The sequence below is a fragment of the Apus apus genome, chromosome 3 (genome assembly GCF_020740795.1).
Source record: "Apus apus isolate bApuApu2 chromosome 3, bApuApu2.pri.cur, whole genome shotgun sequence".
Classification (NCBI taxonomy): Eukaryota; Metazoa; Chordata; class Aves; order Apodiformes; family Apodidae; genus Apus; species Apus apus.
In genome coordinates this window covers 80,569,371-80,592,400 of record NC_067284.1, presented here as the reverse complement: position 1 = coordinate 80,592,400, position 23,030 = coordinate 80,569,371, and the positions used below count along the sequence as shown (strand labels likewise).

The window sequence follows — 23,030 nt, the reverse complement described above, 5'->3', positions numbered from 1 at the left end:
CTTTACTACGTTGATAACATGGGAAGGCCTTTTAGAAAGACTTCATTTTTATTTTCTTCTCCTGTACAGTGTGTCTTCTAGTTCGCTAGCCAATACTTCCTCTGCACTTTCTTCTGCATCTCTTGGCTGTTAAGGAATGGGTTGCCCATTCCTGTTGTTTCATGTGCAACTCAGGGTGCTATATATTGGCTTCCACCTTGTTAATCTGCATACTAAGTCTCTCCGTTTGTCCAGGATGGTTATATGGAGCTGTAGTATCTCAGGGACTCCAAAGGTATTAATGTTACCTGAAGATAATGGGTTTGATAGAGAAATCTTTCTCTTGTGAAACTGAGTTGGGAAAAAACAGCCTTCATTTGAATTCTCAAGATCTGTGGTTTCTTCACACGGGCTGAGGATTTCTTTTTCTGCATAAGGACATTTCTCTCCTGGTTTCGGTTTTTTTATTCTGTCCACTTCCTGTGTTTCTCACTCCAATGCATGGAGAGAGGGTGTCACTCTTGTAAACAAAGCACGGTGACATTCTGCATGATGGGATCTTATGGGGATGTTTTAGGCTGAGGGTAGTGTCCAGACTGCCACTGGTGTGTATACAGTCTGTGTAAGCTGCAAGTAGGGAATCTAGTTCTGTACTTCATTTGCAGCAAGAGTAACAGTTTCATTGCTATGTTAGAAAATGTAACGACCTGGAAAATTGCACTTAAAAATTACAATGAACTTGTAACAATTGGCTGTGTTTCTATGAGGTCAGTATTAGCTCAGTAGTCATCTTTGTTTCATTATTCTGTCTTTATGTGTAGTCTGTTACATGTGCCATTGCTGCATGGAAATCCTCTGAAGTACAGAACACTTGAACAGATTCTCTGTACCTCTTGGGTGCTGAACTAGGCTGCACTCTCTACAGGATCTGCAACACCTTAGAGCCAGCAGAATGTTTACAATATACTACTCTCCTGTGGCCTATTTGAGAATTGTTTCTTACTCCAGTTTCATAAACACACACTTGCCCTTTTTCTGACATTTTACATACATTGTATTATATTAGTTTCATGCCTTCTTGTTTTTAGTAGAAATTTAAAGCTCCATTTTATTAAAAAATGAAGCGAATCTTTGATTTAAAATGAGAAGGGAGAATGAGAATCCTAGAATTCTGAGTGCAATATAAACACTTTAACAGGATTATTTTTTTGAGTGATTGTTTACAATATCTATCATATGTGTAGATGTTAAAGATTCTTTTAGACATTAGAACAGCTTTTTAGCTGCTTTATTGTTATGAATATATTAAGAATATCTGTTAAATCAGCACAGAGTAAAATGTCTCCTTTTATACAAGGGAAATAAAATCAGTGTCATTAAATGACAAGAAAAAAGTCGTAATTTGTGTACAAGATTTTATAGTTATCTTTTTACAGATACTGATTGTTTAAGTGATACTCTCGGGTAATACTTCAGTTCAATGAGCACATCTGTGAAACTTCAGAACTGTTTTGCTGGGTCTGCTACCAATATAGACTTGAGGCCTTGTAATAATTCTACAGAAAACATTTTTACTGCATTTTTGTCTTTTCTAATTGTATTTTGCTGATAGGTGGTCGCGATCTAAGTGTTTATTTGAAATGTGGTGAATAAGAATTGTTAGTTTATATTGTCTTCATTCCTATTGATAGGAAAGCTATTCCAGGAAGAGAAGAAAGAGGACTGGTACTCACTGTCATTTCTACCAGAGGATTTGGCATTGTTACTCTCTGAACTTGTTCCAACTGCAATCACATAGGATCACTGCACTTGTAAATAAAAGCATCAAGGTTTAGAGAATTTGAGGGGCATAGACCATTATATAGGCTTAAGATTCTTGTGAAAAACTGCATTGTCCTGATACAAAAGGAGCTACAATGCCTGCTATGATATAAATTACTAATGTAATATGAGGGCTTTTTACAGCTTTACCTACTGAGTAATGGCTCGAGTTCATTCTGTTCTGCGTCTCTTCACCCAATTCATAACCACAGACACCTCTGGGAGGACTGACAAGCCAGTGACAGCCTCTCCTGGGAGGTAGATCGATTATTTTTTTTTTGTTCCCCCTGACTGAGATGTGACAAATGCTATTCAAGCAAAGAACCTGTGCAGTGATTCTGCTGATTTGTGTAATCATTATATTAGTTGAAGTCCCTCATTTGATTTCTATCCCCTGCTGCCGCCACCCAATAGGGACAGAGAAACTGCCCAGGGATAGGTTCTTCAGCATAAAGCCTCTCTCTGAATTCTGAAGTGATTATCTGTACGTGCATGTCCAAATCCTATGGCTCTGGATACTTTGTGATATTCAATATTGAAACTGAGAGTGGAAGAGATACCAGTCCTGATCTTTTCACTTGCATTCTTTGTTTTCTGGGTATTTTATCAAATGGCTAGACTTTCTCCTACCTGCTTGCTCCTCTCTGCTGTAGTAGCAGTGAGAACCCACCTTGCACCATGTCTTCTCAGACTACTTCAGGTTCTTGTGCCTTTGGGAGCTTAGATTCTTGGATTCATCTGGTTACTGGGCTGATATAAGTCTTCCTTCCAGCAGTTATTTTTCAAATGAATGACAGATCATATAAATATCTAAGATGATGACCCTCCCCTCTGTAAACACTTTCCAGGACTCACATCTAGTTAAGAGATGGCCTTCTTTTCCTGTACCAAAAAAAACAACCCCAAAAACCCAAGGGAAAAAAAAAATAAAGCAAGCCTCTTTATGTTTTCTCCATGTTTTGAGAACCATTAAATGATATTATACTAACCTGTATCTTGTTTCTTTGAACTGAGTAAATAAAACTCAAGAGAACTGCATGTTCAGGTAGTGAGAGCTGGTGACAAAACTGAAATGCCAGAGATTTGCTGTACTACTATGGTTTCAACAGTTTTTTAGAAATCAGGTTTTTCCCTCTGATCCCACATGTCATAATGAAGGCTATTTTAAGTTAATTTTCAAATTCTTGAAGACGCAAAGTAGCACTGCACACTGCAAATGCATACTGTTTTTCAGAGGCCCTGCAAAGTATAAAGAACATCAGTATGAGTTCACCTGTAAGAATGAAATTAGCCACACAAACTCATGTCTGGTTTTTCCTTATATAACCATTTTGTTACCTTTCTTTGCCACTTAAGAGAGTGCAGTAGGTGGCTTATACTGCTCAGAGTATTCAAACTTCAGAAGATGTAGTTATTTAGAGTGTTTTCTCATAGACTGAAGTATGATAGCAAAGAGTTCAAATAGCTTTGTATTTACACAGATGTAGAGTAATATCTCAAAATAAACACATCTGTCCAATTTTTACAATTCTCATTGTATTCTATTTCAGAAGTTGCATGCAAAATCAAAACATTTCTCACAAATGTTAAAGCAATGGGAAAACCAAATCCTTTTGTTTCATCTTGAGCAACAAAACCATATCGAATTTCATTTTCAGGCTGTCCTGTAATACTAAAAATTTACAAATTTGCATTGCTGTAAATACATTTTTCTATTGCAACTTGAAAATGTGTGTGTAAATACTTGTCTTATCTTCAGAAATGTTTGGTTTAGGAAAATGGTAAAATACATGCGAAATCTGACATGCCTGCAACTCCATATCTTATTTCCTTTTTCCATCTCTTTGCCCAGGTTTTCTAATGGAAGAATTTTGGTGCAGTAACATACTAACAGTTCATCCTCTACCAGCTTGATATTTATTTATTTTTTTTTTCTTCAGATGCTCTCATCTTTTTCTTACCAGTGGAAACCATAATTCTGTAGGTAGCTTTTGCGTACTGTTTATTTTGGCTTCTCCTGTTGATTTCATTCCAGGCTGAATTTTTTCCAGAGTGTTATACTAAATTTACTGAATAATTCTAGTAAGGAATGTAAAAGCATAGGTGAAGTATCTGGTGAGTATCTTTTTCTGATATTACAGGCTATGGCTTTTTGTTTTACTGTGATTTTTGCCTCTTTTGGTATTGTGGTATAAAAATCCAGTGCTGAACACTGCCAAAGTTGGTCATACCCAACCAGGGTAAGTCATAAGGCATTCCCCCCAGGGATCTTAATATGTGACATAAAACAGTGATGACAATCTGGAAAAATTCTGGGGCTTTTTATTCAGAGGAAAGACGTGGAAAGATCAAATTAATTCCAGGCTGAAACTAATTCTTATTTAATACTATCTTATTTGATTTCACAATACACTGGGTCAGGAACAGCTGAATTCATAATCATTCTAGCAAGAGCCACTTAAGTGCTCTTCAAAGCAATAAAACAGCAAATGTGAAGGTGAGCAAACAGTATTTAAAATGGAGTGGAATTTGTTGCCATTTTGTCTATCACAGGTTTAGATACTCCAGTACAAACACTTGGAGGATTTTGTTGAGATTGTCAATAGTGGGTTTGTCAAGGTTTTCTTCTGTGTCCTCCATGGTATGCCATACTGCAGGAAAGGGGGATGGAATCAGATGCAGGACCGGAACCCCTATTAAAAGGAAAGTGAAATTTGGGGAAGAAATATTAGAGAAGTTCTGTTAGGCCAATTGATAACATTGCCATTCAGCAACAGAGTCAGGTAACTAGACAATAAGCTTACTTTATATAGAGGTGTGTGTGTTATTGCAGCTCCCCTTTTTTACCTTCTTTTTCTTTTTTTTAAGTCTCTTACTGCAGCCCATCCATTTTATTGTTTGTTTCCTAAATCTGGCACCTTCCTTCCCTTAGTGTACTTTGCCCTCTTTGTTTCTTTAAGGCACCTGTAGCTAGTGGTTTTATTGTGATACTTGATTATTATTATTATTATTATTATTATTGTTATTGTTATTGTTATTATTAGATCCTTTGCATTGTAGTTGTTGATCTGGTTTCTAGACACTACAGGAGGACAGAGAAACCACTTCAGCTCCCCAGACCTAAAACTAATGACCATGCTCTTGTGACAGTGTTAAGACTCTACACTTTTTGAAGCATTTTTTAGTCCTCTCCATGAATGGTAAAATAGGGTGTTTGTATTTTCACTGTAAAATAGAACCACTGTTATCCTCAGACAAAAGAACTTCCCTTCACTAGGATCTGAATCGCTGCATATATATACATACATCAAGACACCTATACATACTGCAGCTTGTAGGTAAAAGATGAGTGAAATCAGTCTTCTGCTTCCTGTTCACTTTTTGGGGGAGCATTGTTTCTCCCCAGCCTCTTTCCCGTTTTACTACTTTTCCTCTTTAATTTTTCAGCTGCATACCATTAAGGAATCTGTTTTCTTCACTAGGTGTTAATCATATTATTAAAAAAAGTTTTTGAAGTGTAGTCATAGTCTTCCTCTATCTGCTTCTCCCATGCAGGATTTTTGATACTGCTGGACACGTATAAGATGGCTGTGTTGGTTTTGCTGGCCCTGCGCCCTGTGTTGGTGTGAAAAATGAAAGATCTCTTGAGTTGAAGAGCCATTGAGCAGAACACAGTAACCATAGCTCAGTGGAGAGGTGTAGGTGCTCTGTGCCTGCTTCCAAAGCTGTGTGTGCATTTTCACATTACTCAGTAGTTAACAGAACATAAGCAATGGTAAAATTAGGGGCTAGATATGAAGATACCTCCTTCCTTTCCTAGGTAGACACCCTCCTCATTGAACTAGTGTTACATTCCTTTTTGGTTAACTCTTCTCTGGCAATATAACTCTTCTAGTCCTTGCTGTACAGTGGAAGATTTCAAACAGAAGAGATTACTCTTATCTATTGCCCCTCTTCAGCCCAGCTTAGTTTTGAAGATGTTCTGCTGAGTACTTGAAGGACATGGAGTCACACGTTGAATTTGGACAAGTGCTTTAATGTAGCTTGACAAGGTGGCAGCAGTAGTACAACTGTTTTCCCTTTCTTTGATTTAATCCCATAGGAAACGAATAAACACAAAGTCAGAGGCTATCATGTAGGTATCTGACTGGAGAAATGCTTAGGTAGGGAATCCCAGTTTCAGGTTATGTGCCTAATTCCAGGAACAATTTCAGGCATATTGTGTCCTTTGCTATTTCTGCTGACTACTCTATGCATTTTTCCCATCCCTCAAGCTGACAGCTGCAAAACCTCCATTGTCTTTAGGGAGTAAGGATGTCATGTTTGAGTATCTGATTTTTTGCAGAAGTCATTTGCTCCAAATTTAAACAGGTAACAGTGAGCTTTGCTGTAACTTTGACAACAGATCTTTAGAGATTTTTCTAGTCTTTGAAGATATGACCCTTGAGTGAGTAACTGCTCCTAGAAATAGTAACTAGTTGTCTAGCATGGCATGTAGTGACATCCCACTGGATCAGAGTTGCTTATCTTTGTAGGACACTACTGCTGACAGAAATGTTCATTATCTCTGTGCCACTGGAGCTGTGCTCCTGCAAAATGAGGATGGATTTGTTTTACCACTGCTTTTATTCTGCTAAGTTTTTGAAAACTGCCTGAACGAAGCTGGATTTGGAACCCTCACGTTGGGGAAAAAAAAGCCTGAAAGACAGGATCATATGCATTTTCTTGTTCGCTAAATGATGCATTTGTTACTCAATTTATACTTTAAAATATAAGAGCTTCCAGTACCTCTTAATAAAAATGGAATATGATCATCTTCAACTAAGCCTCGATGTGAAGTAGTCTGGAAATACTGCCTTTCAATGAGGTGATTCTTCAACAGGTTCATGTTGTGTAGACCTTCTTCTGTTATACACAATGAAAGTGATTATTACAACTTTTGGACAATATGAGGCTGCTTACATGGAAGCTTTTTCTGTCAAAGAAGAAAAAGAAGTTGGTGACTGTTTTTTTTTCCATTTGTTTAGTACTTAGAAGACCTCAAGATTGGTGCTATTATTGTCATTTTACAGAAGTGAGAACTGAAACACAGAAGTGAAACACGTTCCCAAGAATGACAGAGCGAGAATCAGTAATAGAATCTTGCTTCCTGGCTTCCAAGTGTCTGGGAATCTTCCTCAGTTATTTAATTAATTAAACATTAGAATCTTCCTCAGTTATTTAATGAATTAAATATTAAAATATTTGTTCAGGTTTAAGATGCATCAAATGGAACTTTTACATTATTAAATAACTGTAAAACAAAAGTAATAAAAAAAAAACTTATTTACAGAGCTTAATACTTAATACTTATTTCAGAAACTACACACTAAATTTTCAAATTTGTTAAAAGCCCAATCCCATCTTCTTACCAATTGCTTGAAGCCTCTGAAACCATCTAATAGTTTTTGGAAAATAATTGGGAAAGACAGGGTTTGGTGCACCAATTAAATCCAGTAGTACAAGCAGGTCCTACAGAAGAAAGAGTATTTAATACTGAATTCTTTACTATTATACCATCAACAGCAGCAGCAATAAAACCTCTCAGTTTCTGTATAGGTCATGACTGGATTTTTCATAGCTCTGGCCAAAGACCTGGCTTTTCTACCATGATGCCTAATTAGCAGAACCCAATTCCAATCTTGGGCATTTTGCTGTCTGTCCAAGTTGGAAAAAGGTAGGCTGTTTCTCTGTTCCTCAAGATGGAGCAGACTGCATTGCTTTGTTTGCAGCTTGTGTGTTATATCCCTTTAAAAGAAAAACTGGTAGGTGGGGAGAAAGAAGAGGAAATTGCTTCTTCCCCAGAGAATAAGAGTCTGTCAAGGGAAAGACATTTTATGAGTCACAAGATACAGTGGCAGAAAAAAAGTGTTTCAGCAGTGACTGGAGAAACTAGAAGGCTGCCAGGAGAAGGGAGCAGACAAGCAGAATGTTAGTAGGAATCAAACAGAAACAGCTTGCTGTAGCTTAGCACTGAGCTAGGAGAGGTTTGCTCATCAACTGATAGTGTGTGCTCTTTCCTGGTGTCTTTGAATTATCTCTGTTGAAGAAAGTGGGTATCCTAGTTTATTTTCTAACACGTTTGTGTGTTTTTATTTTGCTATGACTCCTCATACTTGCATGGGGAAGGTCTAAGCAGATTCACCTGAAAAATCTTTTGCCAACTCTATTTTACCACATCTCATAAAATTTCCATGAGCCTGCTTCTGCCATTACCTTTGGTGTGGTTCATGGTATCCTAGGAATTTTGCCAATTACTAATTAAATATTTTTAAAATGCAATTTACTATTACTCATTATGGATGTGAAAGCCACTTACTATGCCTTGCAGCTCATTTGTTGTTGAACCAGGTGGATGTGGAGTAGATACCATTTTTTGAGCTAAGTGTTGAGATCCATAGAGGGAGTCAGAAGGGGACCACCGGACAAAGGCTTCTTCACCATCAAAAAATATGAGCTGAAGTGAAAGGTCTGGTCTTGACGTTGAGCTGGTCTGTTGGAGGAAGTGAAAGGTAACAACTGATTCTGGCCAGAACATTAAATAAAGGACAAATACTGTAGTCATATAAGCAACATCAGTAGGGGGGTATATTTTCAAAGTACCCTTTGGAAACCTTCTTAGGGCTGTTAAACACAGGTTATGGTGTAATCATGGTAGTGATCAGTCATTATTATTTATCTAGCACAGTGACACATTCTCCAGCCTGGTATCATTTTGGTTCTGGCTAAAAGTTTCATTTCTGACCTTAGTGGACATAAGCCGAGTATATTGAGACAGGTCTGCAAAACCAGGTAGCAGAAACATCAGCTCAAATAAGGAGGAGGCATGTCAGCAGCACTACCTGGTGTGAGTACTAGTATTATTACTTGATAGTGCCACAAAAGAGCAGTATCTGTGCTACAGTTGGACATCAGTGGAGGTGATTTATGTATTTTAAAGTTGATAGTTCTTTGAGGCACAGAGAGCAGTCAGTCATGAGAAGAATGACCATTTCTTTTCCTTCAGGGAAACTCACAACCACCCAGGTGACTTTACCCTAAAACCAAAGCATGGAGAGTGGAGTAGATACAACATTCCCTTTCAACAACCAAAAATATCACCACAGTAAAAACTGTGTATATGTATGATTACTGTATTGAAGGTCACAAAGAAGACATCTGTGTGAAATTTCATGCCAATGCAGAAGCAGCCTTTTTTCTCTGTTTACTAACTGAAGCCTTGTTTGTATGGCAGCGTTTCCTAATAATCTACAGCATGGCTAAACCCAGTTTGGTTCTGCTATATGAGCGGTTTGGGGAACTGTAGTCTTGGCAGTTACCATAAATATTCTAACCCCTGTGAAGTAGTGTTTGAGTTAAATTGCATGATGTGGTTAAAAAGGTGAGGTCACTGGCAACAGTCATGTCCTGTATGGGCTACAACTCCCAGCCAGCTGGAGCTTATCCAATATAAACAGTAGTGGAAAACTATAAGACATTGCTCACATAGGCAAGATGATATTGATTATGCTCAGTGCTATATGGATTTCTCTAATGGCAATGCTTTGCTGCCCTTTGTCCTTTGCACAGGACCGAGCTGTTTTGATAGCAGTCATTTTGCATTACACTCAGGAGGAAACTGTATTAATGCCATTTGAATTTTAGAAAGTATGATTTGTAATTATTATTACCATTTAACACATTCCCAGGTCTGAAAGATGTAGTGACATGTCTTTACCCTTTGATTTTAAATTTGGTCTATATAACTGGAGCAATGTCAAGATAAAAATCACAGCTTCAAGTCAAAAGTATAAATAGATTTGGCTGAAAACACAACAAAGTTCGTTATGCTGCTATGAGCAAATCAAAAAGGTCATAGCTAATGTATTAAGCAGATGGATCCGATAGTATATTTTGTTAACAGACTGTACAATTGTTAGCCTATGCAAAGTAATTAGCTTGCCTTTTTGTCAAATGCTATCATCTTACACGATAAAGCCATTTAATAAAAAAAAAGACGTATTGTGAAAAATTCCAGTCTCTAAGTCACTGTGCAGGTTGTTTCATAGATAACTATCAGGAAAATTTATTCTAAATGAAGTTTCTAAATGTAAGCATATGTATTACTGGAATGCTTTGTTTTGTGACAAAAAAACACTGGCATATTCTTAATCTTCTAATTCTTAAATGTTCTAATGTCAGAAGGCACCAAATCAGTTTCTGGAAACAACTGCTGTCAAGTAATCTTAATTCCCAACACTTTGTAAAGCATTTTGGAGACCTTTTCCTGTGAAAGCTCTTAAGGGTATGTATGAGTAAATTGTAGATAGTGAACCAGTAGATGGCACTCATGAATCTGTAATCCTACAAATTTGTAATCCTAGAAGCCTTAAGAGCTTGTAGGATCAACAGATTTTTGTGCCTAGCAATGGCAGCACTCTGAAGTAGATTTTCATACCATAGGTAGCACAGACTGATAATATTATGCTATTACTTGACTGTTTTCCTGTACTCAGCCATCACTTGTTTCATAAATAAACTATTAAAATTGATAAAAACAAAAAAGAAAAGCTTGAAATGGTTATGGGATGGAGGGACAGCAGTGTTACTCTCCTGCACAGCAAATAGTTCATCCATCTCCCAAAACAGAATACAAGTAAAAGGTTTTAAAAGTGCAAGATTCAGAAAGCAACAAAACTTGGTCAATGACCTTAGAGGTTACTAGATATCCTAAGTGCTTCTGAGTAGAGTTCTGTGCCTTGTAGATAGAAAGTATACGTGTATTATTCATGTATAAATTGTTATTTTTGTATAGTATATATTTATTAGATAATTTTGAGACAACCATCCTTTGCATAAGAAGTTTCAATGTGGTAATGTTTCTAAAGTAGTAGATAGAGATCTCTGTTCTGTTCTCAAAGTCAATGGGAGTTTTACTACAGGCAGAGCAATCAGAGAAGCAGACACACAGGTTGTGAGAGAGAACATGGAAAGTGTCCCAAGGCCAAAAATGAATGAAAATGAAACAACCAAACTACCTTGATTAACTGAAGCTTGTTATCCAGTGCACGTGCCAGCTCCAATATCATAGCACAAGGCACAGCTGAATCAGTTGCTCCTACGAACACTCTCTCCTGCCATTGTTGTTGAAAGAATTTTGAGTCGTAGTGGCAAGCGAGTACTAGATGGCGTTTTGCAGAGGGGTTGAGAGTGCTGATGATATTTGAAAATGTTTTATATCCATATGGTGTGTATCTCTGAAATGTATCTTCCTCAATTTCCCAACCAGCCTGTAATCTTTGAAGACGGTGCTTGATATGCTGTGATTACAAATTAAAAAAAAAAAAAAGATACATTTTATAGCAAAAAATGTAATGTCATTATATAAAATAAGCAAGATCTTTGCTACCCTATCTTCTGACTGGCTGACTTGCTTTTCATTTCTCCCTTTTGTCTCTTGTCTTTGGAGTCCGAAGGTGCTTTGACTGATTGCCCATTAATATGTCACATTAAGATCTTGATCTCTGAAGTTTCCAGCCCACTGGTTTTTCAGGTGTAACCAGAACAGATTTAATGTTTACCTTTCCAAATCCAGACTCAGTTGTGCCCTTAAATTAAATGTTAGAACTGGCTATGGAGAACTTGGTATGGCTATTTTGAGAATTACCACACACAGATGCCACAGCAGTATAAAATAAAACACTGGGGGCTTTTGTTTGTTTGGTGTGGGGTGTTTTTGTTGTTTTGTTTTTTTTTTTTTCATTTTTTTCACTTCTATGAAAAATTTGCCTTTCAGTGACATAAGTTGTTTACAAGATTGTAAGAGTCTGATTACTGTAAATTAAAGAAAGAATTAAACATTTCAGAACAATGTTTTAAAAATTAAATCCTGTACATTTAGCTCATGTAAAGATGAAAGTTAAGACAGTGAGTCTATAAAAGAGATCATTCATTTTAGGTATCTTCCTATCTAATAAGAATACCTCTCACAAGCCCAGTTATGCCTATTACAGAGTTCTGTATTAGAGGGCCATCTCTGTGGAGGAACTTATTTTTATGAGTCCTTAAAGTGCTTCTTCACGGCAGACTCCTCCCTCTTTAAATAAACATTAGGAAAAGCCTCTAAGGAGAAAACAGAAGAAAAGACATTGAAGACTTGTCCTGTACTTAGTAAAGTCAGTGGGAATATTGCCACTAAATTTTAGTGCTAGAAAAAAATTCCATTTTGTTTGTGGTCACCCCCTGAAAGCTTTTATGGCATTGTATGGTCTATCTGTCGGCCAAGCAAAGTATGTCTGTTATGGATTAAAGGGAATATATAAACCTGGATGGAGTTCCCAGTGTGCACTAGCTGTGACTGGCACTACCCTTCCCTCTTAAAGGAGTCTGATGCTTTTTCTATGTCGTAACAAAGAAATGTCATCCACTTCAAACTCCGTGTGGTTCTTCTTCCTTTGGTGGGGGTCTACTTTATATCTGCTGTTACCTTCTAACAGGATGATCCTATTATTTTGAACATGATTTGTGGTTTTCTAGCCCAGGCTCAGCTGTTCTTTTCTTTTTCTCCTTTCATTTAGCTGCCTTCCAGGGTATCACTAAAGAAACCACAAAACTAAATCTATAGAGATATGCACACAGGCATGCACACACAGGCACAGGGCATAACAATGCTGCATTTCTCCAGTCTACCAACTGCAGAGGGACAAATAAACTTCTTGTAATTAGTGCTATCTTGGAACTGCTAAGTCACAGCCTAAAGGGCTGATGAAGGCTAGTGAGATGTGAATATCTTCTAGTAAACTCAGCTGTACCACTGTTTTGGTCTCCCACTTGGCTAATGTCATCCAGAGCCAGAATGGCACATAGTCCTGAAGAAGTCTATGCAGAGCAGAGGTGCCAACAGGGCAGCAACCCTGTGATAACTTCTTGTGGCTCAAATACAACAGGCTGGAGCTTTGACTGGCTTGGGGCCAGGTGCAATTGGGATATGTTAGCCCAGCATTAACAAGCTGCTGTACCTGGGCCCAAGGAGCTAGTGTGGTGCTTGGACCAGTCTCCACATGTTGACCATTTAATCTACCTGCTGCTCATCTGAGCTCCTCTGATCCCTGTTTGTGTTGATGTGCCCATCTGCAGCAAAACCACAGGGGAGTGTAGGACCTCTCCAGAAAAAGGGCAGGGGGGTGTCATTTACTTCCTCCCCGTCTATGGTCCCAGGGGGGTTGAACCGGTGACCAAAAACCTCTTCACGTGAAGGGAAAGGACAACAGTTGTGTTGTACTTTGGGTACCAAACCTGAGGCAAGCTTTTTCATTTAAAACATAAATTTAATATGCAATATTTTTTTTTCCATCATGCCACAGAGCCGGGGGAAATAATGTCAGCTAAAGTGCAAGCTGTGTCATGCAGGCTTAATGCAGTCTAGACTTGAACAATGATACAGTTCATTCTACTGAATGAAAGGAATGTGTCTGTCCCTTTAGTGGTCACTAAAGGCACTACCAGAATATAAGTGACAGACATTCTGAGAGGTTTTCAGGAAATGTTGTCTCACCTGTCGTACAATGTAATTTCCTGGTGACCCCGAATATCTCTCTATCAGGAAAGGGCGCAAATCATTCTCCCACATTTCAGAAACATTGGTGTTCGCTGCAACTTCTTGAATAGCATCAGAATGTAAAATTTTTGGTTGGTGAGCATACTGTAGAAGGGGAAAAAAGGAAAGACTTTTGGTGTAACTAATACTAGACCTTTTAACCTTGTTTTTCTTCAGAATTACAGGAAATACATTACGCTACTTCTATTTACTGACAACAACAACAACAATGTTAAAAGAGCTTTTCTTTCAAAAATTATTGACATTTTTAAGTTCTGTGGCTTCTATATGTCTAATTACCATACAGAATATACTAGTATTAAAAACACGGGAAAAATTTTTACCTACCAGCTAGCTGTAAGAATTCAATCCATGATTGGGATCTCTCTTTGCTAGCGTCTTAATTCTACATATATACAGTCATGTCTGCAACCATGTCACCATCAAATGAGGCTGCAATTGAGACAAGCACCAGAAGCTTTGTTTTTAGTAGTAGTAATAATATTTAGCTTTCTGCTGTGTCTGCATTATGAGGTAGAGTCCTGCAAAGAAGCGCATCCACTAGCTCAGTCCCAGATAGGGAAGCTGTGTCATTGTGGCCTCTGCCCACAGTGGTGATACTGGCATGACTACACAGCATGGTGCAGCTCATCTGGGGTGTACATCAGCGCTGTGTCACATGGGTTAACCTCAGAATTGGCAGCTTGTCTCCTGTGACAACAGCTAGCAGTGCTAGCTACCTCCCAAGTGCCTTCTCTCCTGTTGCCTAAGTATGGACCTTTAGAGCTATTTCAGTTGACCTAGAACATCTAAGACATCCTCATGGGGCTGGCAAATGCATGTCTTTGATCTACAAGAGCTTTCTGCTCTTCTGGAGTGGTAGCTGATGCCAGGTGGGATCCCCAAGGACATCTCAGATGCCCCTTTGGGTACCTACTTTGAACCTATCCAATCTCTAGCAATTGTCTCTTCTGGAACTTCCTGAGCCACTTCTGGTTTTATAGATTTCTATTATAGGCACTATCATAGGATGTCCCTATCATATCCATTCCTTATTTCTATCATACAGGCTTCCCTCTTCTCTTTCTCCCACAGAAAAATCCTAGTCTGTTTATTTGTTCTTTGATCAGAACTGCCTTCCGTGATTGATCCAATGTGCTGCCCTTTAGTGTACACCATCTACCTCATCCTTTTTGAGATGAGTAAAGGGAGGGGAACTGGAACATAAATGCACCATAGCTTATAGGGCAGGATAATAGTATTGTCTATTTTATTATTCTCCTTTCTTCAAACTGTTTAACAACTGACTTGCTTTTGGGAGGCCGCTGCATCAAACTGACATTTTCACTGATTAATTTACTCTAATTCCATCATATGTTACCAAAAGAATTCCCCCTCCTTTCCCACTCACTCCTGTCTATTATTTCACATTTGTCTGAAATGACTGCTGAAACATTACCTGGCCAGAAAGCATATCAACTCTGAGATCTTCTGCAGTAATGACCTGATATCTTAATTACCCTGACTAATGAATATTGTTTAAAAATTGGTTTTGCCTCACTATTTTTCTTCTTTTCTACTTAATTTGTGTGTGTGCTGAGCAAAGCAGGACAAGCACACGTTTTCTAGACTTCACAGTAAATATTTAACTCTACCTTTCTTTCTTTTCCTAGCTGTTTATCTATGTGTGGACCATTCCTCTAATTCCATTTTGGTTTATTAGTGAAATTAAGCAGAGGGGAGACACAAAGACACTGAATCCTACAATGCCAATTTTCATATAGTGTTTAAAGCTGAATTTTAAGACTATAGGGACACAAAATTTTAGGATGTGCAGTTAACATTTTTAATCCTAGCAAATTTAGACACGGCTTAGAAAAAAATTACATTTCCTCTAATATAAAGAACTTCTTTAAGTTTGGAAATTGTAGAAGATGCATGAGCTGTCTTTTGAGAGTCTACAAGCTCTCAATACAGTGGAATTTACACCAATGTAGAAAAGGCACAGATGAGAAAATGTTGTGATGGAGCTGTTCTGTTTAGGAGGAATAGGCTATAAGAGGAGACAGAAAAGCTAAAGCTATGCACTTCAGAATAGTGTAGGAGGAAAATTAATTAAGGAAGTTCAGAAAATATGCCTTCAGTTGAACAAGTGAAGGGCTCAATTAGAACATGGAATCATCTAACTTCTAACCATACAGCATGCCTGGTAATTGAGGTCATTGAATCCCTTTGCAAAGAACATCACTATTAAAGTACAGATGTATGAAAACACTTCAGAAGAGAGGAATACATTCCAATTTCTAATTATGGAGATATCTACAAATTTGGGAAGCGAAAGGAATGATAAACGTGATTATGAAAACAAAAGATAAGCAAAATGAGATCTGTAGGAGGCAAAGCAGAATTTCCTGTAGGATCAACACTTTCCTTACAGTGTTGGTCAATCTCTTACTTCCTCTGTGGCCAAAGCAGGAAGGCAGAGCAATGTGTTTGTGACAGGGCTACTGCTAAACCTTTTGTACCAAGCTGCATAAAACTGCAAGACTTCAACTTCTACAAGTAGCCCACACTTACCTTGCTGATTTTGTACATGTCAGCTCAGTGGCAATGGAAATTAGCTTCTAAAAACTTTGTAACTTTAGGACCTGATTCCTCCTCCTCAATGAGAGGAGAGGAAGGTCTGTATGCTGTAAGAGTTTGAAGTTCTGGCTCACACATCCTTTTAGGGAGAAGGAACAGAAGTTGTCAAGGGACAAGAATTTGATGAGGAAGAGGAAGTGGTTGTTGGTTGGTGTGTGCATGGGCAGAGGAGTTTGGATGCTATAGTTCTGCGGTTATATGATACTGCTTACCTCACTGGCAAGCAGATTTGACTAGCTGGAATGGAATGAGCTAAAGAGTATTGGTGTGGCTCAAGGGGGCTGAAAAAAAGGGCACAGGGGCTACACACTTGTATGTTGACTAGTATGACTAAAGATTTTAGCCTCACATATTCTCATATATGTACATATGTTACAGATGTGTAGTCTATACAGGAGCTATATAGAAAGATACAATTAATAGAACAGAATTACAAAGTTTCTCTTTAAAAAAAAACCAAACACAAAACAACAACCAACCAAAAAATCCCCAACAACCCAACACGTATTTGAATGGCAAGTGAGTAAAATCAAGGAGAAAGGGAACGTGCAAGGTAAGAGAAAATGTATGAGGGAAGCTTCTTTTTGCCAGTTTGGCCTGGACTCTGATCTATTGCTGAAGAGAAAGGTGTGCTGGATTAGTGGAGTTCAGCCAGTTCTGGCCAAACTTTTGAGTTAAGCTCTTCTACAAATACCTGGGGATGGGCCCTAGAAGTATATTTTCAGTTTGGAAAGTCCTTTAATTGACTGCAATTTGCTCTCCCGAGTTCCATGTGGTTTAGTTCTTCATGAAGAAACTATGATAGTGTTTCATAATCGACCACTAAGAGTTGTTACACAGAGAAATTGAGGGGCTCCTGCTCATTACCATTTTCATTAGATGTTACCTTGAGACTGCTTTTTTGACTAGTTCATACAACACTTTGAATTAAAAACAATGCAGTCTGGCTCAACAACATACTAGAATATGATATCCTTTCAAAACAATTTTGCAGTAGCTATCAACACCATCCCAACTTGGTTTTCCTAGCTAAATGTGCGTCACTCCTGGAAGAGCTTTTTGTTTTCTCAGACTGTCCTCCCAAACACCATGATCTTGTTGAAAACTGAACTGTAATACAATGTTACAGGGAAAGTTCGGGTTTTGATCTTTCTTGTCCTGTGTGGGTTTCCCCTTAAATTCACTAACTGCCCCTGGCAAAGCTTGTGGCTCTAGCTGCCTGTGCTCAGGTGCTGTGAAAGGCGCCGTCGACACGACACACGTATGGAGAAGACTTCTCTGCAGCCCTTAGCTGGGAGTCAGAGGGTAGCCACGCCAACCACCCGCACTTGAGCTCCCCGCAGAGACGACCGGCTCCCGGGCTGCGGGTGGGCTGCTGACCCCCAGCCGACAGCCCCCGTGGTGCCCAAGGCAGGGTGACACGAGGCCGTGCCAGGTTTCCCGGCGGAGTGGGGCACCGCACGGAGGCAGGTCCCTGCCGCCCGGGAGGCGCTACCCCCGCACCCGAGCGCGGAGGCACGGAGAGCCTGAGAAACGCAAAGGCGACCCACCTTCTCCAAGGTCCACTCTGCTCCGGCTTCCCTGCCGCGCACCAGCTGGAAGCAGGCGAGGGCGGAGAGGCACAGAGCCCCGAGCAGGCGAGGGGCGGCCGCTGCCCCCTCGCCCCTCGCCATCCCTCTCCTCTTCCCTCGCGGCAGCGCCAGTGCCCCCGCGGGCCCCTTCCCTCCGCTTCCCAAGGCCCGGGGGCGGGAAGGGGAGAGCCAGGGCCAGCTGGAGGGAGGAGGAGGAGGAGGGCTGCGGCTGCTGCTGCTGCTGCTGCTGCAGAACCAGGCGCCAGCTGCGTGCGCCGCAGCCCTGCCAGCCTCTCCCGCTCGTCTCCCCGCCGAAAGGAGCCTCGTCCCTGGCAGCGCGTCAGCAGCTCCCGGAGGGCTGCTGCGACCAGCCCCCATCCCGCCGCCGCCCCCTCCCGCCTCTCCTCCTCCTCTTCGTCCCCCGGGGCGTTGCGGGGGGGGGGGGCTCGTGATTCCCACCGCGAGCAAAGCTGCAGCCTGCGGTTTGCCCTGAAAACCCGTCTGTGTGTCCAGGGACGGCGCTGGGATGGACCGAGGCTCAGCGGCTCCCGGGGATCTCTGCGCGCGCTCCGGCTGGGCACAGGCCTTGATCACGGCTCATTGCTGATGAGCGCTTCGAAATGAGTGTTCGGGAAGGGCCTTGAAAGGCAAAGACCTATAGAACTGCAAAACCGTGTATTATTTTATAAGCTCTTCTTACCATCTTTTTTTTAGGCCTAAACTGACAATACTTGTCAGAATGACAATCCTGTCTTCAGGCGTTTTAAATTCTGTAATTATACTATGAATTATCAATGAAGCAAAATCTGTGGTGAGGCAATATTTGGCAGTAGACCAAATAAAAATATTACACCAAAGATAAAAGCTTCTGAGCACACAAGCCCTTCTTTAGGTCATTTGACATCATCATCCTTGCTCTGTGGTTTTGTTGAAACATCTGACCTCTGCATTGCAGATACTCCACTTAAAGTCTCCAATTTGTACATGATTCTTGTAGTTCAGACTTAATACTAGAAGAAATTTATATTAAAGGAGAGAGGAGGGGAGGGATGAAGCAGGCATGATCATATTGCTGCTCTTCAGCCTCATACTGGAAAGCAGCATCCTGGAAACTATAACTTTGCAAGTATTCAAAGTGTCTGGATTTATACATAAAGTAGTGGAGAAATGGAGCAATATCTTGATTTGCAGATTCTTGACCCAGATTCCACAGATTTCCTAGAAAAGCTGGTGGTTCTGCTGCCCAGCATACAGATGGGGATCTCTGGTGGTAATAGCTTTACCACAGATTCACCATCCTTCTAGCTGAGCCTCAAAATGTGGCTGTATCCAAATTTTTCATCTATGAAGAAATAAAGAAGTAATTTAAATCAGTGCCATTTTTTCACACATGTGGCTTTGGTAGGAAATTGTTCCAAATGCAAAGCCAAGTGACTGGTGAATAGGGAGAAATGGGCAATCATTTGATTAGTAAGAAAAATAAGCATGGTTTACAGATTCATAGGTAAAAGCCCTGGCATGTCAGCAGAGATCAAGTCACATGAAATTAGTCTAAATCCACCCACCAAGATGACAGTGATCCCAACAGGACTACATAACAGAACAAAAATCTTGCCCCTCCATCAGATTTCCTGTGGTTGACTATATGACCAAGATGCTGGACAAAATTTCTGGCTCATGTGCCAGGGTTCTTATACAATTTAGCAGAAAAAACAACAACAACAACACAAAAAAACCCCCAACAAAACCAAAACCAACCAAACAAAAAAACCCAGCAAAACAAAATAAGCCAAATAGCTACAGGAGCAATTTGCCAAGAATATTGCTTGATTCAGGACTAGCTTACGCTGTTTTGCCCTAAGGGACTGTGATCCCACTGAGGGCTACAATTCTTAGATAGATAGACTATGAATTTGGCAACTGTAAAGTCAGCTTAAGACAGTGTTGATCTCACCTACATGGGAAACACAGATAAAAATGTGCTTGACCAAGTGCTTAGAGAGGTTGAACAGGATTTTTTTAAAAGGGGAGACCTTCATATCCTACTCATAACCACCCCAGAAAGTTCCTTGCCTAACAATATAGGAAAGACTGAGAAGAGAAATTTAAAAAATCTGTTAAAATGTAGCAGAAATCACAGCAGCACACACCTGAACAGAGAATTACATAAATATTAACCAAAATAATGCACAACGTTCTAAAAAAAAAAAAAAAAATCAAAGGTGATGAACGTTTTGTTTTTCCAAGGATTAAAGGAAAAACATGTGGCTTACTCCATACTTCCAAATTGAAAATATGTCAACGAATTGTGCAGTAGTCAGCTGCTCTCCTTTATACATTTAAACGGTTGGTTTATCATTCTGAATAAATAAATGTAATCAGATTATCACCTAGAGCAAAAAAAATAAAATATGGCAGATTATTTGAAGAAGAGCATACGTTAGTTGTGAAAATACAGTCTGTTCATTGTTCCTTTGCTGTAACCCCGTTGATGTGACAGTGCCACCTACTGAAGTCCCGAAGGACAGATGTTGGAGGCAGCACCGTCAGAAGCTTTGCCTGTGCTGGCGCTGCAGCATGTGAGCGTTTCAGCCCCAATCACCTCTGGGAAGCTGAGGCTGCGCGCTCTGTCATTACCTCGGTTATTAACTCTGGAGAAACGCCGTGTCCAATGCTGCGGATTTGATGCACGCCTGCTCCTTCAAGGAGGGGGACTCCTGCACCTTCCAACATTTCAAATACAGTTTTGATGCTCAGCTCTTTCAAGGGCAGGGAGAGGAGAGTCAGTGTGGTTTTCTTGTGTTTTGAATCCACCTAATATAAGGCCATTTTCTGCCTCAGCTGTGGTAAATTTGTCAACAGAGATAAGCCAGCAGTTAGGATAGACAGTCTGAGATTTCCAACGTTTGGCAGCTTGGGCTGCTGCATATTTGGAAATCTATACACTGCTCTTACAGCCCAGAGGGAATGAGTGGCGAGACTGGTGGTCACAGAGAAGCAGAAGGTCCTGGACGTGATGGGTGTTTTTCGACATTCTGTGGGCTTGAGCTGCTATTCATCCCAGGCCACGTGTCCACCACTGGTCTTGGTGGAGTTTGTAAGAGAGCCTTCTTCAGGTTGTGGATGTACCGCGCTTGGTGATTGAAGTGTGAGAAATTCTGCTTCTGTGTATTCACAAAGTTTTAATAAGTTTTAATAATACTTCAGAGTTGGTACAGTAGGATTATGAAATATGAATGAGGCTACCCACCCAGCAGGCACATGGATCTGTGAGATCATTCTTTAAACTAGTGAAAGGTAAGTGAATTTCAAAATGTCAGTTGCATGCAATTAATTATATATATATACACATACACATTGTTTTACCTGGATTTATACCAAGGTAAGTTTTGATTCCATGTTTTTTAAGCTTATGTTAAACTTTTGAATGTTTGTTGGAGGTGGATTTTAGGACAAAGTTCAGCTAAGGGCTCAAACTGAGATGATAAGGTAATTCAGAGACACGTCCACTTTTCAGGATTTTATCCAAACCAAACCTGAACTCCTAACTCTTTTTCAGTTTTCTTAGAGGGGGAAGAAAGGAGCCCATGAACTTCAAAAAGAAAAAACAAACAAAAGCATTCTGACATTTTGTCCAAAGGTATATTAGTTCCTCTTTCTGCAAGCATTTATTGCAGATTGTGCAAATTCAAATCCTGAATGGGGGCATTTCTTATTCAAGATTGGTGTCAAAAGCAGTGAAAAATAATCATGGCAGCACATTCTTATGGAATTTCTCAGACAAATGCACTGATCAAGTCATTGCCTTATTGTAACCCATTTAGATGATATGAAAATATTCCAGGTATCAGACTGGGAAATAGAAATTACTATTTTATGTTTTCATTTTCAGATAAAAAATGTCCAAAGACATCTGTTAAAAGAAAGCTTACTGAAGGGAAAAAAATCAGTGAAAAGAAAAATTGGCTTAATCCTGGCTCAAACCAGGACATGCTGTCAGCATTAATTTCAAACTGGGAAAACCTGAGACTTTTTAGAGTTGTAAAACAGTTGTTACAAATGCAGTTTGTCTATATAGAGCTAGTGGTTCATACAGAATGAAGAACATTTTTGCTTTTTTTGTTTTTAATAAAAGCAAATAAATACAATAAAAGTTACCTCTATTTCCTAGTATCCTGTAAGCTGTAAGAGAGTGACATTTCTAAAGTGGAATGGGCTTCAGTAAGGAAAGGTCTGAGCTGTAAACACAACTGAGCCATCTGAGGGAATGATGTGCGCTGAGAAAAAAGATGAAGAACTTAGATGAAATCCACAGGAAATCACGAATTATGGTAGTCAAGAAAATAAGAAACCAGAACACTCACCCTCTTAGTGCAGAGAGGACTCATGTTGTCATGATGCTGAGCTATATAGTCATACAGACTCAGCTGGGCACATGCACACATGTATGTGTACATAGATGCTAAAATGGAAAGCTGCTTTCAAATGTGTTTTACTCAGAGGTCTTTGCAAACAGAACAGTTTCGAAGGCTTCAGAAATATTTGTTTGGTAGAAAGTACCACCACACAAATACTAATAGCAGTTTGCTTTGTTTTGGCTGATGCTTTCCTCTGTTCTGTAATAAACTTATTTTAACTAATCCATCTTCTGTTCTAATTTCTGAAAAAGCAGCTATTATGGCTTAGGGCAGTAAATTAAATGGCACCAACCCTATTGGATGGTGTAGAGCTGAGCTTCTTTACAAATAAGTATAATCTTTGCCCAGTGGCTCTAGTAATACCTAATATCCATCTGGTATCATCCATAACCAGCTATTTTTAGGGCTATTACTCACAATGTGAGAAACTTGCTGCAGTTTAAATGCTCTAGACTATGACTCCTTGCTGTGCTAAACATCAAAAATCATGTTTATGGAGGCAAACTCTATGTTTACAGTGGTGGCGTGTGGGAGTCCCACTGTAGAGGAAAAAGGAAACGAAGATTGCTCAGTTATCTGGTGCAGAGCTTTGGCAAGAACATCCTCTATTCATGGAATAGCCTTCATTAAAAAGTCCCAGGGTGTTTTTTAGCATTCAAAACCAGTTAAAAGCAGAATCAACCCTGAAGTGCTACAGTTTTAGTTTAAAGTAGTTCCAGATTTCGGCAAGAAGCTGCAGGCTAATTATTTATCAAATAAACTGCCTCCAGGCAGAACACAGACCCGGTTACACTCTGAATCAGCTGCACTGTGTAAAGGTTTGATGCAAAAGAGGGTGAAGTCAGCGGAAAGACTCCACTCAGCTTCAGTGGGTTTCAGGCCAGGCCTCAGGAGTATAAGATGAAGGAAATGAGAAACGTACGTTACAAACAGCACTATAAATGACAAAGCACTAATCTGCTTCTCCATCTGTGTCTCACTGAG

The 23,030-nt window shown here is 39.7% G+C and overlaps 1 protein-coding gene across 1 annotated transcript; it reads right to left on the bottom strand.

Moving 5' to 3' along the window:
* Window positions 1-4,165: 4,165 nt before the first annotated feature.
* QPCT (glutaminyl-peptide cyclotransferase) lies at window positions 4,166-17,938 on the bottom strand. Its single transcript, XM_051615817.1, has 7 exons — window positions 17,608-17,938; window positions 13,373-13,519; window positions 10,857-11,138; window positions 8,159-8,332; window positions 7,212-7,311; window positions 6,589-6,705; window positions 4,166-4,493 (listed from the first exon to the last, which is right to left on the bottom strand). Exons 1-7 carry the CDS (start codon window positions 17,728-17,730, stop codon window positions 4,348-4,350), a joined length of 1,089 nt encoding a protein of 362 aa, XP_051471777.1. The 5' UTR covers window positions 17,731-17,938; the 3' UTR covers window positions 4,166-4,347.
* Between the last annotated feature and the right edge of the window lie 5,092 nt (window positions 17,939-23,030).